Genomic DNA, 19,043 nt, shown 5'->3' with positions numbered 1-19,043 from the left:
ATCTCTTTTCATTCTCTCACATTTTTTTCTTTTCCCTTTTTGTTCTTCCCCTACGCATCACACCTTCCCTACATCTTTAGCGCTTTTCTTCCCATTTCTAAATGTCAGTAATCTAGAAGCTTTTTAATAAGATGAGATCCCAGTTGTTGATTCTTTCTGCTAGTTCCCGTGCTACTGAGGATTTGTTCATAAAGTCTTTTCCTATGCCAATGTCTTCAACATTTTTTTCTTTTCCCTTTTTGTTCTTCCCCTACGCATCACACCTTCCCTACATCTTTAGCGCTTTTCTTCCCATTTCTAAATGTCAGTAATCTAGAAGCTTTTTAATAAGATGAGATCCCAGTTGTTGATTCTTTCTGCTAGTTCCCGTGCTACTGAGGATTTGTTCATAAAGTCTTTTCCTATGCCAATGTCTTCAAGAGTTCTGCCTAATTTATCTTCCAGGAAGTTTAGTGTTTCTGTTTTAATATTTAGATCTTTAATCCACTTTGATTTTATTTTAGAGCATGGTGAAAGGTAAGGGTCTAGTTTTAATCTTTGGCAGGTTGAGATCCAGTTTTTCTAACACCATTTATTAAAGAGGCTATCTTTCCTCCAGTGGGGTTTTGGAAAGATGTTAAAGCACTTAACAACTTTGCTAAGACCCATTGTCATAATGGACCACTGTGCTGGGGCAGATAAATGACCAGCCACTGCCCAGATCTTCTCTATCTGTTGTCTTCTCCTGACTTCAGTGTGTGTTTACTTCTCACACCTTAGCTCTCTTTGGGAGGTCTGCCCTAGGGCTCTTGGAGTATATCTTATCAGTTGGCAGGGAGAGCCAGAAGCACCGGGAATTTGTTTCCTTGGGCAGCCCTTAACCAGTGTCTGATGGATGCAGGAGTATGACATTCTCCATTCTTTTGCCTGAGTTGGGACAACTCTGTGGTATAACTTACACTGCAGACCTTCCCTGTGTGATCAGAAGATACATTCTGAGGGACTTGAGATTGTACCTTGGTTCCCCAGTTTTTCCTGGACACACTTTCCTAATAAATCACTTGTGTACAAATCCTCATTGCAAGATCTGTTTCTGGGGAACCCAGAAGAAGGCATATGTTACTTAGAGCCAACACCCCTGCAAAGAGTCCTGGTATTGTTCGAGCAGCCATCTCTTGAGGCCACCATGTTTCCAACCTCAGTATCAATCTCAGAACTGATGATCAATCCTTTTGGCTCTGGTCTATTCCTTATACATGATTTCCTTTTCCAGATTAGAAAGTTGAGGCAGGCCATCTGGTGGCCTTGGTTCTCCCTGTTCCCCTCTCCCTCAGCAGCATAGATTCTATGACCATCTGCTTTACGTTGCTGTAACAACCATATGAGATAACCCATTTATAATGAGGAAAGGTCTGTTTGAGCTCAGTTTCAGAGATTTTCAGTCCACTTGGCCCTCTTGTTTTTGGGTTTGTGGCAAGGCAGCATGTCATAGCAGCAAGCGTGATAGAGCGAGCCATTTACCTCACTGCAGCCAGAAAACGAAGAGGAAAGGATGAAGAGTGGCCAGTGTCCCACAGTCCCCTTCAAGGGCTTACCTCTCCAAAGAGCAAGGCTTACCCTTCCTTCCATAAAGTTCCACATCTTAAGGGGCCCACTCCCTCCCATTAGTACCAAGTGTACATTTAACACATGGGCCTTTGGGGAAATTTCCAATCCAAACTATAGCAGATCATTTTACCAACTCTGCCATGAGCCTTTCTAACTTAGCTCTTTCTCAGGCAAGCACATCTGTTTCTGCCTCTGGAGGCTAATTTCATCTTCTTATCCGAACTTTGCTGATATTTACTTTGGCTTATAATCATGTTTATTGCTCAGGCTGAAATAAGATACAGTCGAAAACATTCACCATGCTGGATCCAGTATTTTGAAGCCTACGTACCATCCTTTTACTTTATTCTTAACCAAGGGTCTTAAAAAAGATGGATCCATTTTGGTTTTAGTTTATACATGGAGAGAGATAGTGGGTCTAGCTTCAATCTTCTGCATATGGGTAGTCAGTTTTCCCAGCACCATTTGTTAGAGAGGCCGTCTTTCCTCCAGTGTGTGTTTTTGTCCCTTTGTCAAAGATCAGATAGCTGAATGTGCCTGGGGTTGTTTCTGCATCCTCTAGTCTGTTCCATTGATCTACAGGTCTGTTTTTATTTTCTTTTGCCAGCACCATTTTTTTTTATCACAGTAACTTTGTAATAAAACTTCAAGTTTGGGATCGTAATGCCTTTTGCATTGCTCTTGTTTCCCAGAATTGCTTTCGCTATGCTGAAACTTGTCTAATTCCATATGAATTTTAGGATTCTTTTCTCTAAAAAAGAATAAACTTGAGTCATTTGTAGAATGTTAAATGAAATAAATCAGACACACATGTTTAAATATTGCATGGTTTATCTTATATGAGAAACCAAAAATATAAAGAGGAAAATAAAATATAGATAAGAATTACAAAAGGAGACAGATCTTTTTGCCAAAGGGAGGGAACCCAAGAAATGGGGGGAGGGGAGAGAGAGGCAAAGAAGGGGATAAAAAAGAAATTAAGATATGTTATATACCTGGACCAACTCCTAGGAGGAATGTAATCATTATGTACTACGAGCATTTACAAATTAAAAAGAAACTGAAGAAAAGAAACAAGGGATATACTTGCTGCTTTAACCATTTATTCATATCACAACCTATAGTGACCTAGTTTTAATTTTTATTATTTTTTGAAGACAGGGTCTCTCTGTGTAGTTCAGGCTGGCCTCGAACTCACTATATAATCCAGGCTAGCCTCCAACTTGTGGCAATCCTCCTATTTTAGCCTTCCAAGTGATGGGCATGTGCCACCAGAACCAGTGTCACCAGACTCGGTTTTTAAACATCCCAGAAATTCTATTGAAACTTTTCTCTCTGAGGTTAATAGCTTTTTAACTCTTTACGCCACTAAGGATATAGGAAAAGAAACCAACTTCAACTCAGACTCAGTTTTTCCTACATACATTATCAACATGAATCAATTCTGTAACCTCAAAATGTGTGAAGATTTCCCCTCATCAGAAAGCAAGAAATTTTGCAGTGGACACCAGTTGGGTTCTTCTAATCCAATTTAATTCTGACTATGTACCTGGAGATAATATCAGATCCCACAGGTTGAGGGCTCAGTCCCCAGCATGCCTCCACCCACTTTAGATGCCAGTTGCAAACCTCAGCTTAGTTTAATCTGTGCTTCTAACAGATTGGCTGTAAATCACAATTTCCAAAGCCCCCCTCCTCAGATTTTTGATTAATTTGCTTGAGTGGCTTACACAACTCAGGGAAACGCATTGATTGGTTTGTTGAAAGGATGTTATGAAGGATGCAGATGAAGTGTGGCATATTGTGAGTTAGAGGAAAAAGGCTAAGGAGCTTCCAAGCCCTCTCTGGACACACCATCCTTCAGGAACCTCCATGTGTTCAGCTACTAGGAAGCGCTCCGTGCCCTATCCTTTTGAGTTTTTATGGAGACTTCAAAGCACAGGCATGATGGGTAACAGATGGAGTGCTGAAACCCACCAGAGCCTATTTAGATGCTTCTCAGTGTCTCTGTGCAGCATTCCTCTATTCAGGGTTTGGGGCAGGTCTCCGCTGGAATGAGAAGGGTCCTATGACTTATCAGAAAAGGTGGGTAAGAGTTACAAGCCAGGACCCATGGGCCAGAATGAAAATCATATACCCTAATATCATAATGCCCCACCTAAAGAGCTTGCTATGTGCCAGGCCCAATGTCAAGCACTTAGCATGTGTACCTCATTGTCACTGCTATAACTCCTTCCCCAATTCCTTTAAATTTCATGATCCAAGCCTGACACATAAGAACACCCACCATTCCTCTTTTCCATCCTACCATATCCAATCCATCAGCAAGGAAATTTTTGACTGTATTACTAAAATACCTTTTCTAATTCTCTTCTCTGATCAGAACACCATCACCTCTAGCCTTTTCATCATTCTCCCCTTTTCTCTCCTTGTTCTAGCACAGTACAATTTTTTTTCTTTTTTTAGAAATAATTTTATTGGTACATTTAAGGTATACAATATAATGACATTCATTGTTGGAAATTTTTATCTTTACATAATCCGTCTTGGTTCTTATTTTTCCCCATTCCCCTGCTCTCCCTTCAACCCCTCCCTCCCTATCTACAAAGACTTTGTTTCCGTTATTTTTTATTTTCTCATATTAATTCCATTCCTTTCTTTCCTTTCCGCTACCCCTCCCATTTCCCCTTCCCCTTTGTCGCTTTTCTTCCTATTTCACGTTATTATACCTTTTAGTCCTTATTTATACTTTCAGTTTCTCACACCAGAGAAACTATTCGGTATTTACACATGCGTGTCCTATTTATTTCACTTAAGAGCATGGCCTCATTTACAAACACTTTATTTCCATTTTTTCATTTTCTCATATTTTTCCCTTATTACCTTTCCCCTACCTTTCCCACTTTCCATTTCACTAAATGGGGAGGGGAGGAGGGGTGAAGGGAGGGCAGGGACAAGGGGAAAAAATGAGAACCAAGACCTGTCATGTAGAGGTACAAGATGCCAACAATGAATGTAACTGTACTGTATACCTAAAATGTACCAATAAACTCAACAAAAGAAAAAAAAAAGAGTACGGCCTCAGTGAAGCACAGTACATTTTCTTTGTAACAGCAGTAGTAAGCTTATTAGAGTTCAAGCCAGGTAAACTACTTAAGATTTTCTAAGCCTCTGTTACGCTTAGAATAAAGCCAGCACCTATTGCCAAAATGGCCTCCAGAAGCTCTGCCCGCCTCTGCTTATCTTTCTCATCTTACCTCATTCCACTCTGTTGTATGCTTAGGCCACATTGTATTTCTTTGCGTTTTGAAATCCTACATACTTTTCCACCTCAGGGTATTTGTGTATCCAGCCATCTCTGTCTGGAATTTTCTTTTCTTCAATTCCTTCTTACCCTATCAGTCTCAGTTCTTGGAGATATGTTTCTCCTACTACACTTTCCCCATACTTCTCTTCCTCAATCTTTGTTTTCAAGTAGTTTAAAAGAATTTATAATTATGTTGTTTATTTGTTTACCAGGCTCTGTCCCCCATGATAAGCTCTCAGGACAGAGGACATAGTCCCCCCAAGGGACAGTGGGGATGGAAGAATCTGACAGTCTAATAGATGCTCAGGACATTCAGCTCCAACGTTTCCTTTTCTATGAAACTGTCAGCCCCAGGGGAGAATTAGAGCACCTTCCTCTGGAGCCCTATAGAGGTTTATATAGTTACTTTTCCCATAGTGCATAAAACTAACAGCCATATTGTTATTTACTTGTCTTTGCCACCAGACTGTGGTGAATAGGCCCATCGAACATAGAACTACCTCTTACTCATTTTTAAATGCTTAGCATATAGCACTGTGCTATGTGAATTATAGTAGACCTATGACAAAATATGTGATGAATGCATTGTTATTCTCGTGAGTAAGGGTGGCTTAGTTAAGAGTAGGAAGTGACTGAGAGGTGGATGACAGCAATTTCTCTAAGGTCAGAGTAGGAGACAGCATGTTTTCAGAGAAGGAGGTCTGAATTCTCTCTCAGGCTAGATGGCTCCTTTATTTTGGAAGGAATGTATTTCCAGCAAAACAAGCTATTGAACTTTAGAAAGATGAAACAAAGGCTCCTGTTTGAAATGGGAGTTTGGAGACAAGGAGATGCTAAAACGCTCTGCATAATTACATAAAATGTTTTTTCCTTGTGAGTAGAGTTGTGATGCCACACATAGGTTCTTGCAAAAAACAACAAAAAACTATTTTTCTTCTATGTGGCAACTTGTGGACGTAAACTAAATTCTGATGGAGACATCCACAAGGCCAATGTGTCAGGGCATAAAATGAAGGACAAAGGAGAGAAGTGGCTCGGCTCATGCCGTCACAGATTACATCCAACTTTGACTTTTTGTTTTGGGCCTTGCCACTATTTTGTTATTCCAAATTTTTAATGCATTTCTACTGAATTATAATCTTGTCTGAGTTGTCCTCCTGGAAGTGAAAAGATGAACCTAGATGTACATTTGGGACAAGGGAGAAGGATAGTTTGTGAAGAGCAGGCTTCAATCTGGTAGGAACAATGGCATGGAGCCAGGTCATTAGTAAGGAGACACTGGACTGATTTCTGAAATGTGAGTCTTAATCCTTGGGGATTCTGAAAAATGCTTGGGAATTGATACCTGACAAAAACATACACAATATGGGCTTCCTGTGGTCAAGGGGGATGGTGTACCAGGTCAATTAAGCAAGGAAGGAAGGAAAGAGAGGAAGGAAAATAAAAGAAAAAATAAAAGGCTTCCATGTTGGAAAAAAGTAAGACTGTGTTTATTCAAAGATAATATGCTCTTAAAGAAAGGCCTAAAGGATCTACCAGAAAACTTTTAGAAACAATAATAAACTATTAGAGTTTAGCAAGGTTGCAAAATATAAGATCAAGGTACAAATAATCAATTATATTCTTAGCTGGGCATGGTGGTACATGCCTGTAATCCCAGCACTCAGGAAGCTGAGACAGTAGGATCGCTGTGAGTAGGAGACCAGCCTGGGCTACATAGTGAGTTCCAGGGCAGTCTCAACTACATAGTGAGACCCTGTCTCAAAAAACCAAAAACCAAAACAAAACAAAAATCAATTATATTCTTATATACTAATAATACACAATCCACAAATGAAATTAAGAAAGTAATTCCATTTATCATAAAAAATAATAAAATACTTAAAAATAAATTCAACAAAAGGAGTGCTTTTGTACACTGAAAACTATTTTAAAATATAAACATCATTGAAATAAAAATAAAACCTAATGGAACACATCTCATGTCTATGCATTGTAAGACTTAATATTGTTAAGATGGCAATACTATCTAACTCTATCTACAAATCCATTGCAGTTTTAAGTCCCAGTTTATTGTATTGCTGAAATTGATATGGTGGCCCCAAAGTTCATATGGAAATGGAAGAGACAGAATAGTCTATATTAGCTTGAAGAAGAAAAAATTTGAATGACTTGGTAACTGTATTTAAGCATTTGAGGAACTTCCAGGCTTATTTCCAAAGTAGCTGTACCATTGTACTTTTTCCCACCACATCCTCTAAAACTTGTCTTTATTTTAGCCACTGAGCCACACATTTTGGGACACACCTTCAGAGTGACATAGAGTTGCCACAAAATAGTGGAGATTAGGAGACATTATAGTCATATTATTTAGCTATAATTGCAGTTAAAAAGCCTGGGACCCAAAAATAAACCATCTGTGCAACAATTGAGCAATATGTCTTTAGTGATAGTGATCTTTCTAGAAATAAATTGTAGCATTGTACAAACCTAGAGTATAGAAAATGCAAATATCTTCGTGCCTTTGAATTTTTATTTATTATAATAAACAATGCCAAATGTATATCTTGCCTCATACAAAGGAACCAGGTCAATCAATAATTGATTCAAGGTGATAATATTGCATTAGCCCTGTGTGTAGAGAAATGGGGCCATAGATGTGGGTGTGAGAAACACGGGAAGCAATGACAATATTGATAAAAACAGAGCAGAAAATTAGTTTTTGTCTCTATCATTCAACTGACCACATTTAAATACCCATATTTCATCTCTAGTAAATTTAATAAAATCAGTATTCTCTCTAAATTTCTGGTAATTAAAAGCTCCTGGCCCTGGGAGAATATGGAAGTACAATTACATGATGCTAAGATATAGAAAACTGCAACCAACTCCTCAGTGAGAAGCCATCAATATCATTAGGAGGCTTTTATCAATATTGCAATATGTTATATTTTTATTGTTAGCAACTGATTATACTTTTAAAATAAAATCACTTATACCTTATAAAATTTTGACTGAACTGGGAGAGAGGTTATGGAAATTTTTGAATTTTTTCTGCCAAAGCTGGAAACCTGGATTGGCCCAGTGGGAGTGAGGTGGGCAAGGCAGCCCACACTTGCCCAGTAGTCTTTTTATAGGTGCTAAGGAAGAAGGATATCGTCCTCATAGCATATGTCCCAGGGGACGAACCTTGATATGTGCCCTCCTAGATTAAAACTAAGCAATGATCTGATTATACTTGTGGTGTCAAAAATTATAATTTAACAGAAAAAAATATTAGGGGGAAATGAGTGTTTATAGATCATAGTTTCTTTTTCGTAGTATTTTTCCTAAGTATTTGTCATTTGTTAATTTTTCTGTCAGCATACAAAGTTTTTCTTGGAGGTTATGTGTTTACATGTAGTAGTATAAGGAGTTATCAGTTAACTTTTCATTACATGATTTATTTTACTCTTTGCCAAAACTGTAGGCAGATCTAGGATACAATAGAACCTACAAAGAGGAACCCGGTGGAAGTATGTAATTTGGGGCATACAGTTAAGAGTCTTAGTCATGAAATCATTCACACATGGGACAATGGTATGAACAGCCCTGATGGTTTGCATATAGGAACAGGGGAAATGCATTAGAACTAGAGTAGAGTTTTGACTAGCCACTTCCTAGACATGAGACCTGACAGTTTTCAGTGTCTTCTGTCACTTATAAATCGAGATAGACAACACCTGTTTCATAATGTAGGGAGGATTAAATGAGATTATCTGTGTGAAAACACATTTGGCACTATAAAGCTCTGTGTTTGCACATCTTGTAAATATTATTGCCGTTATCCTCTTCTTTGTGGCTAAGAATATTCTAATTTTATATGGAGTATTTGATCTTAATCATTTCTATTCTATTCTCCCTTTGCCATTCATTTATTTCCTGGCTTCCTTTGCAGCCGTGAGACCCAGTTTCAGTCGACAAGATGTATGAGGAAGTTATATAGAGGTTTCAGGGAAAGTGTTCCCTCATTGAGAAGATAAGACCCCTTTCCCACCATCACTGCTGTTTCTTTTTATTTGAATGCACATGAAAGATCCTGATTTGTGGAGCTGTGGCTGCCACATTGGAAATATGAGATAAGAAGCAGGAGGATGTAAAATTGATGTGTTGAGAGTGACAGAGTCAAAGAACTACAAAGTGTCTGAGTCTTTTTAACTTCATAGAATTTCTGAACCAGTCCTGAACTACCTCCTTTTAGGTACCTAGATTTGTGAAAAGATAAGACGACTATTGTTTGAGCCACTGCTAGTCAGATATTCTGTCACTTGCAACCAAATACATCCTAACTGATACTGTGGTTATATGTGCTTATGTGGGGATGTTCCTGTGAGGGCTCTGTGGTATAACAGGAAAGCACTAAATTTGAGAGTCAGAAATTAGGATAACTGGCTCTGAAATAATAATATGAGCCTTGACTGACCTATAAAATGGGAATAATGTAATTTAACTTATGGGGCTACTGTAAAGACTAAACAAAATGATACAAATGAAAGCACTTTGCAAATGAACAAAGACTCTATAGATGTAATGGGTTATTAAATATCCTAATGCTCTTTGACTGTATCGGAAGGGCAATGGAGACATGTAGGTAGGAAGGACTTTGTTGAATTTTGTTCTTGCCAACAATCCTATACCTTGCTCTTATGTGAAATATGCCCAAAGGTCTTAAGCTGTCTTCTCAATGCCCAGCACCCTCTGGATCCCCTTTCCATGCTTTTCCAATTTCTTATTGCATCTTTTCCATCGCCATAAGAAATGGACTCATCTTGTGCCCTATCCCCTTGGGCCTAGTTAATTATCACTCACCAACCTGGCATGTGTTACTGTGTGTCAGGGACTTCCTCTGTTACCCTCCCCACATAGCATGTATCTGTTTTTATTGGGGCCTTAACATAATAACAGTAGTAGTCATTTTAGGGGACTATGGCAAGTAGTCAAGGAAAACACTTGGCTTTTTGGTGCTTCTTAGAGATCTTGACTATTCCCTTTTCTGGAGAGGACCTAAAGCATATGAGTGACTTCCTCTATGATGTATGGCTTTGTTCCTGGCATCATTAGGTGACTGACTCAGGATGGGCCAAGAAGAACCCTGAAAATTTTAAAACTGGAGTTGAAGAAATAGATTCATCACTCTCTAGTGCAATCTGAGTTCTTAATTCTGGTTATTCCTAAGGCCTACTTGTACTCCTACACTTTCTATCACAATAAGAAACCTTTCCAGGGATGCTTTTTTTTTTTTTGGTACCAGTGATTGAACTTGGAATCTTGCGTCCGTGAGGCAGGCAGCAGCACCACTGAGCTAAATCCCCGGCCCTACCAAGGATGCTTTTTGTCTTGGAATTCCCTCAACTTTATATGCTGAGACATGGGCTTGGTTGAGGATAGTTTACTACAGGTGGGAAGTAATCCCAGAAAACACAAGCCAGTGAGCAGGGGAGTGAAGCAGGAATAGGAGAAAGCCAAAAAGGGTACATCAGTAAGCAGATCCCCACTGTGAGTGACCGGGGCTCCATTCTGCTGGAGACCTCTGAGAATCCATAGACCAGAACTCAGAATCACCTGACCAGAGGATGGGGAGATAGAGGTATTTATTATCTGACTTCTGTCTCTGTTGATTGAGGCTTGTCTCTAGGGATGTCGTTCCTTAGCACTTTACAGGTCATGCCTGCTGCTTGACTTGATGAAAAAAAGGCCTAATGCAGAGGAAAAAAAAAACATGTTGCAGGGTTTTTTGGGGGAGAGGAGGGTGTTACTGGGGATTGAACCCATGGCCTTCATGCTGAACTACATCCCCAGCCTGTTTGTGTGTGTGTGTGTGTGTGTGTGTGTGTGTGTGTGTGTGTGTGTGTGTATTTTTTTTTTTAATTTTGTGTCAGGTTCTTACTAAGTCACCAAGTTGCCCAGTCTAGGCTTGAACTAATGGTCTTCTTTTTTTTTTCCTCATTGAATTTATTGGTACAGTTTAGGTATACAGTACAGTTACATTCATTACTGGGATCTTGTACCTTTACATGACAGGTCTTGGTTCTCATTTTTTTCCCTTGTTCCTGCCCTTGCTTCACCCCCTCCTCCCCTACGATCTTCTTGCCTAAGCCTCCCAGAGTACTGGCATCACAAGTGTGCACTGGTATGCATGGATTTGAGGCAGGCTTTTGAGGTGAGATGCTCACAGTGTTCTAGAGACTGTCTGTAGCTACAGAAGAACTCAGGGGCAGTGGTAAAAGAAAAGCATCAACAGTGCACCAATCTACACTACTCTTCTGAGCTACATCTCCAACCCTTTTTCAAATCTTTTAAATTTTGAGACATCTTGCTAAATTACCTTCAACTGGCCTTCAACCTGTGGTCCTCTTGCTGCCTTGGCCTCCCAAATAGCTGGGATTTCAGGTATGTGCCATGGTGCATGGCTGGTTTCTGTCACTTTTGAACAATGACATCCTTCCTGTACAGCTTCCCTCAGTTCTTCTAATAGAGGCAGCCATACACATATTGGGCCAGTCTTGTGCACGAAGCATTGATGCCAGGAGCAATTTCCTTAATATATTCTCTAGCACTGGCTCCTGAGTGTGTCATTGGAGCAAAAGGACTATGGCAAAATGTGTGTACTGATTATGGGGCAAGGGGTCAAAAATGCCTCATTGCTTTTGGTCTGTGGAGTGACCCTGCCTTTTTTGACTGAACATATGTGTAGCCAAATATCCTATAGTCTCATATTTTCTTCTCCAGTGTATAAATAACTCACCTTCAGTGCTGTTTGATCTTACAACATGGCATAAACTCCCCAAAAGTTGTTTTTCTTTTGACAGATGTCAAAACAAGCCAATTACTTCCATTTGGAATGCACTCAGCTGCAAGGAGCACAAACCTGGCTTTAGAGATGCACAGAAATGAAGAGTCTTTCCTTCACATAACAAGAAGACTTCTGGGAAATGGTTGCTGCTCAGAGTTCAATGGCTGGCCCATTCTCTCAGGGATTTGGACGTAAGGCTCATTTTCATCCAGTGGGTGGATTTTAAATCTTCTCACTTTGTTGAATATTCCTACAGAAGGGAAGTTTTATGTAAAGGTAATTTGGGAGATGGGAGAAGTTGAAAAAGTTAAAAATTAGTAATATGTGCCTTAGGATAGGGTGTGTTCTGTTTCAAAAATGTTTTGCCTGGTACCTGGTCTTTTCTTTTGTCATATTTAAAGTAGATATTTCCTCTTTGCTTTGTTCTGTTCTGTACCCCTGTCCTCTCCTTTTCTCTGGGGTCAAAGTCAATGCTGCCAGTAGAGCCGGCAGAGCAGAGTGAACAAGGACTCTTGGCTTGGCAACCACACCAACTGGTCCATCTTCGACCATTTTTGACCTACAAAAAAAAGACATTGATGTATAGTGCAATGTAGGAGTATAATGATCATCATTTGGTGACTGTTTATTGAGAGCTGAGAGTGAAATAACTTTAGCAGTTCCCGAATGACCAAGCTAGGATTCAAACACTGACATCAGGATCCCGGCTGCCTTCACCCAGTTTTTACTGAATGCTTCTCATCTTGTGGCCTGCAGGTAATGAAGCTAAAGATAGATTTTTCCTACTTTCTGAAGTTTACTATACCCCATCAGAATATGTGAGGAAATGCAGCCAGCTTCTTCTGGAAGATTAGGAGGACAGTAGGATACTGTAGCCACCTCCTGGCTGATATTTGAGCCCTGCTTTCCCCACGGTCAAGCCTTTCGGAGGCAGCCAGCATATGGCTTGTATCAAACTCTATATTTAGGAAGAACAACTGTGAGCTATGATAGGAATTCTTTTTAACACTTAGCCTTAAACTGAGTTCCCCTCCAGCCCTGAGCCAGGAGCAGTTCTCAGTACCGGGAGAGACACAGAGCACTTGAGCTATTTCAGCCACATGAAAAGCATCGGAATTGAGATCACAGCTCAGAGGACACCCGGCGTCCCTTCCACCTTCCAAGGAGCTTTGTACTCTTGCACCTGGCTGCCTGGGACTTTCCTTAGGCAGTAAACAAATACAGAAAGCAGGTAAGCAAGAGGATCCAGCTCTGGCAACTGGGCTTTCTAAAGGAATTTTCCTTGATATTTAACTTGAAGTGAGTACTTATAACTTTGTAGGCTTGTGACCAATGGTCGTAGCTTCATTGTCAATTCCCTGTCCACCTGTGATATTGCTACTTCTGCCTTATAAATCGTGTGTCTGAGAGAGTTACTGAAAGAATGTTGAGCTAGCGGTACTTTTCATTGATGGTGATGTTAATAAAATGTTCATGGTCCAGATATGATAACTGTGACCTTGAAGCTGTGATGGCCAGCATTATAGTTTGTCAGCTTAAAACTGATTCAGGCTCTAAGCTCAGAAGTAATCAGATTGGGGGCAGAGGAATGATACAATGCTAGTCTTTTGGCTTACCTACATGCATATTACTACCAGAGTTGTTATACAATACAAGTGTAGGATGCTTTTCTCCTTTTCTTGAATTCCGGGTTTGGTTTCAATGTGAAGTTCTATCGGTGCCTTGTACATTTGTAGAACTGTCTTTTTGAAAGCTTCATATTGGTCTCAAGTTTTCCCATACCTGGCTGGGTAGAGGGTAGCACTTCTTGTTTCTGTCTATGGGGACAGCAGATTGTGAGGCATGGGATCACAAAGAGATTGTCTTCTGCCCCAGCATATTTAAGGAAGAATAAATAAGGAGTTCAGACAGCTGACCATCTTTCTACACCCTTCTCAGAAATTATTTTTAGCTGCAGGACAGAAGATAATTCCCTTTGAGATGGAGCTTTACCCATTTACTTGACCTTTAAAAAGAACAAAGATCTTATTTCCAAATATTGATTGATTTGCCTCTGAATCCCTTCTTATTAAATTAGTGACATTAATGTTGACAAAGTTTTAGTAAGTCAGATAGTTTTATTTAGAAGTTAGATATTAGATGCTGTCCAATCAAAACGAAATGGGGGTATATTGTAAATGACTCAGCAGACAGACCATTAAAAGTCCCCATGGACTTGCAGAACTGCCAGGAAAACTCAAGGGTAACCAGCTGGGGCATTTCCATTATACTATAGGTTTTGTAAATGTCAATATATGCCTTGTCAAACTTTCGATGTTTTCAAATTTTAGCCAGAGCCAGGAGACAGAGTAATCAAGTGTTGTAAAGAGTACTTCTTTGGATGAAACACAGTGGTCTCCCAGGGGGAGAGGATTGTGTATGTAAGGCATAACTTTCTTTTTTTGTTCCCTGGAAGAAGCATGCAGATAAAGAGGTAAGGTGCATCCTACACTCTACATCCCCGATGGGGGTGAATGCAGGGCTAGGGAAACAGCCAGGGAACATGGTCTATTTTTACTCATCAGTGTGCTTTGCCCTGATTTCTCTGCAAATAATGGGGACAGCAGGAATGACTGCTGGACTGATTTACACAAATATTCTCTAGCCTGTTTGTGAGGAATGAGAGCTGGGAGCTAACAACCTTTCTATAGATGTCTCTATTAAAGATTGATATGGATGTTAAGAGTATTAAGAGATTCATATGCAAACAAGAATATTCTAAAACTACACAGGAGACAAGCCCCTTTCATCAGTTAGGTTGAGAGTTTAAAAAAAATAACAAACAGCAACCCGAAAGTTAGTTCATCAATGAAAAAACAAAATCAGTTTATTTTTTTAAATCAATGCAATATAACACAATCACTTATTGTTTACTTTTTAAACCATTCAATCATTTATTGCAAGAACATAGAGAAATTTTGTGATTCCCATGCTTTTACTTGACTTTCAGTAACTTTTTTTAAGTTCCCAAATAATACTAATTAAACCTTAATTGTCCATACACAGAGAACACTTTATACTGAGATATTTAAAGTCCTGTGAGAATTTTTACTTTATGTGACTTCTATTAGCTTTTGAGGAATGGAAACATTACAAATTATGACACTAAGATATTCATTTTGGAATTGAGCCATGTGTCCTAGATCCAAAAATTAAAAATCCTTCATTTCCCTTTAATACTGCAGGGAAGACAACAATCTATCTGATACATTTCATAGAGCAAAATATATCTTTGGTCAATTGTTGTTGCTATTTAATTTTTTTTTTGTGCCGGAAATCGAACTCGGGTCCTTGCGCTTGAGAGGCAGGCCACCGAACTGCTGAGCTAAATCCCTGGCCCTATTTAATTTTTTTCTTCATTGAGTTTATTGGTACATTTTAGGTATACAGTACAGTTACATTCATTATTGGGATCTTGTACCTTTACATGACAGGTCTTGGTTCTCATTTTTTCCCCTTGTCCCTGCCCTCCCTTCACCCCCTCCTCCCCTCCCCATTTACAAACACTTTATTGCCATTTTTTCATTTTCTCCTACTTTTTTCTTTCCCTTACTATCTTTCCCCTACCGTTCCCACTTTCCCTACACCTTTAGCCCTTTTCTTCCCATTTCACAATGTCAGTTATCTCATTAGGATCTTATATACTATTATAGTTGCTATTTAATTTTAACTATATTAATATAATTCTACCTAGATCCTTATAAGTGGAAGCCATACCTTTGTATTACCAAAACATTAAGGTGAAACTTTTTTTTAAAAAAGCCATTTTTTTCCTGTATATAGCTGCCCAAACTGCATACTTGTATGCACTATGTACAGAGGTACTTTTTGTTTTGTTTTATTTTGGTGCTGGGGATTGAGCCTAGCATCTCATGCATGGTAGCTAAGTTCTCTGTTGCTGGGGTCCATCCCAAGACTTAGAGGTTTTGAAAAACATGAATTGTTTGAATTCATATAATAGAGCCTAAGACTTTAAAGATTTAAAAAGAAAAAAATACTAAGTGTTTCATAGAGTTCTTAGATCTTTTGTTTCTACAGGTATTAATGGTTGCTACATCAATTCTTCTCTGTACTTAAGGCTGCAGATCAGTATAGGACTCAGAAGTTATTAGCTGTGGGCAACGGCAATAAAACAATAAATATCTGCATCATGCTTTATAGTTCACAAGGCCTTTCCAGCAACACTGTGTCATTTTAAATATGATTGCAACCTGTGAAACAGGTTAAAAGAATCAAAGGAAGAAGAAATGGGGCTAGAAATATTGAGTAACATTGCCCAGGTAACATAGGGCTTGTGATAAGTGCCAACACCACTCTCTGTGTCCATTTACTCATGTGTTAGTACATATACTTACCAGTCATGAAAGAGAACTCAGTCAACCTATTTTATAGTTTGGGTTTAGAACACAGCATGTTTTTTAATTCAGTGAATATTTAACTTTTCATTTGGTCCTGTCAATGGTTAATAAACAAAGCTATAAAAACAAGCCAGAGCTGGCTATTATTCCCTGTTCTTTTAGCTCTGGTAAACCGTAGCCTATGTCTCCAGATGTCCTCAGTCGCAGTATCTTAATCAGGTCTCATGTGTTGCAAGAAAGCAAAAGTCTTTTGAGAAGAACACACCTCTACATGTTGGGGATCTGCATGCTCACAGAATTCCTACTTGCCTTCTGACACTGTTCTTTTGAAAGAAAGAAAGACAGGCAAGCCATGGTCTGCTGTCTGTGTTTTGTAGCTTGGACTCTGTACAAGGCACCCTGCAGTGGGTCTGGACAGAGCACACAGAACTGGGAGAAGAGACTGGAGTGGAGAGCATTGCAGTAGTAGTGAAATAATACAGGCTACGTCTCTTTGGGTGTTCAACAAAGAGCAGGCACTTTCAATGGACTAACTAACCACCCGACAGCAATGATTTCAGATCAAAAGTTCAGTTTCAAGTGAAGAGGCACTGAGGCCTGAACAAAGGTGTTTTATTCCCACCAACTCTTTGTTTTGCTGCTCTTGGCAAAGGGTTAGGAGGGCAGGGAAGGAGATGATAGGGCCTTTCAAGTTTCTGATCGCCTATCATTAGCATCAGGGGTGAGGCATCTCAGCATTTCTCCTCCTGAATGATTTATCAGGGTGCTCTAGTGTTCCCTATCCCCAAGGCATTTGGAAGGAGAGTCTCTAAGTAACCTTGGAAACTGAGACCGAAAGAATATATGGCCAGTGAAAGGGGTGACTGCCCAGTTGAATAATGAGTTAAATTCTAATTTATCAAGACTGAGAATCTGAATGCTGCCACCTCTGATAGTTTCTTACTTGTTTTTTTAGGGATAAGACTGCTTGAATATGTCAAAACAGCCAGTTTCCAATGTCAGAGCCATCCAGGTAAGTAAACATGTTTGTGTTTTAATGTCAGCTCTCTGACTTCTAGCCTGATTGCTTAAATCATACTTATTGTGGTTGCTCACCTCCAACTGATGATTAACTTCACAAAGAAAAGAAAGTTTCTCTTCATAAGACTTGTGAGGTAAGATTGAGAAAGGATATAAGACTAATTAGGTACAATGGAGAAAAAAGAAGCTATTTTTTCATAAAAGTTCTGAATTATAAAACAATCAACATATATGAATGAGAATTGTCTTCTAGAAAAATGTAGTGTGTTCACAGTAACCTATTATGTGCTTTATGAAGACCTAGAAGGGAGGAGCTCAAAGACTCCAAACATAAAGCAATGATAAGGAGAATGCTAATTACTTTTCATCAGTCCATATTGTACACTTATATTAAAATATCATACTATTAAAATATGCACCATAAATATTTGCAGTTTATTTCACCTTAATTTAAAAATGTAACATGCTATTTGATATGTATGTTTTTGTATACTCATTGATGGAAGAAAAATATTTGAATTCCATTTTATTTATTTATTTATTTATGGTACTGTTGATTGAACTTGGGACTTTGCACTTGAGAGGCAGGCGGTAGCACCACTGAGCTAAATCCCTGACCCCATCAAATTACATTTTATACTCAATTTATATAAGGATATACGAATAGGTCCCAATTTGTTATTTCATTTGTTTGAAATATCTCTTTGGGACTGGGGGTGTAGCCTCATGGTAGAGTACTTGTTAGTATGCATCAGGCCCTGGATTCAATCCTAAGCACCAAAAATCAAATAAAATATATCTTTCTTTAAATAATATCCTTTTGTAGTCAAGTGTTTTTCCTTAGTCTTGAGTATTTATTTTTTAAGTCTGTATGTTATCAATTCTTCTAATGCCATCCAAGCAAACAAATTCTTTGGTTGTTTATATTGACTTAAGTGTCACCTACAAAAAGGGGAGAGGAAAATAGGCATTTTGAAACAAAAATACAATTGTGAAAATAACTTTCAGTATTTGTTTTTACTCAATACCTAATTTGATATTTTTCTTAAGGTCTCTGTGTTTGACTCAAATGACTCCTACCGTGAGACTCTAGCACAATGCTTTATTGTAAAATTTCATCTTTCCTTTCCATCAATATGGTGCCCGTTTGTGTTTTCTCCAAAGGAATTTTTTTTCTTTCCTGAACCTTATCTGAATACTTTAGGACAAGAAACAGTTCCTGAATTTTTCAAATCTGATGCACCATCTATCAAAGCATAAACTCAACCACAAATGGTTGGCCAAGTTTTGGAGGGAAGGTGCATGTGGCTGGATTGTGAACACATTATTGAGGGTTTTAGAAATGTAGCGCACATTTGTGGGGGAGGTGGGGGAGAGGGACAGACTTTTACCCCTTGTGACTTATGCATATCCTGAAATTGATGAGGTTCTAAAGTGGCAGGATGCATAACAACCTCTGGAAACCTGTCACTAAACAAGCCACCAAGGAGAAGCCTATGCATTTGGCAAGGATTCCATTCCACATTGTGACAATTAGCTCTCTGGTGCCTACCTCATGGGTCTCTGACATATCCTGACAGTGACAGTGGTAATTATTTTGTCTCCCAGACCTGTGAACATGGTTGAGCCTTTGAATCTTCTCTTTTACCCATGTATAAACAGCAGCGTGGATTCTGGAATCAGATCACCATCTTGTGTCAGTGAGGATCATGGGAAAATTACTTTCCTTTCTATGCTTCCATTTCTGAATATGTAAAATGGTGATCATAGTAGTACTCATCAAGGGCTTCGTCTATAAGATGCTGAAAGTAGCGTAGTAAGTAAGCACTCATTGGAGATCAACAATTATTAGTTAGGATCATTCAGGAATGATTAGGTCAGAGTTATGAGAAATACTACC

General features: G+C 39.0%; 1 protein-coding gene across 3 annotated transcripts in view; it reads left to right on the top strand.

The window, feature by feature from the left end:
• The window catches only part of Smpx (small muscle protein X-linked), a 127,256-nt gene that overhangs the window by 65,352 nt on the left and 42,861 nt on the right, over positions 1-19,043 (top strand). The window contains exons 9-11 of one of the 3 annotated variants that reach the window (XM_019205001.2): positions 11,743-11,917; positions 12,763-12,957; positions 17,079-17,135. In XM_019205001.2, the coding sequence (XP_019060546.1) occupies positions 17,097-17,135 (39 nt within the window). In that variant the 5' untranslated portion in view covers positions 11,743-11,917; positions 12,763-12,957; positions 17,079-17,096. The other 2 variants (XR_004515794.1, XR_004515795.1) reach the window with 2 other exon arrangements.

Source organism: Fukomys damarensis, unplaced genomic scaffold, assembly GCF_012274545.1.
Source record: "Fukomys damarensis isolate Sample0158 unplaced genomic scaffold, DMR_v1.0_HiC HiC_scaffold_39, whole genome shotgun sequence".
In the NCBI taxonomy this organism is placed as follows: domain Eukaryota; kingdom Metazoa; phylum Chordata; class Mammalia; order Rodentia; family Bathyergidae; genus Fukomys; species Fukomys damarensis.
This window is presented reverse-complemented; position numbering and strand designations above follow the sequence as displayed.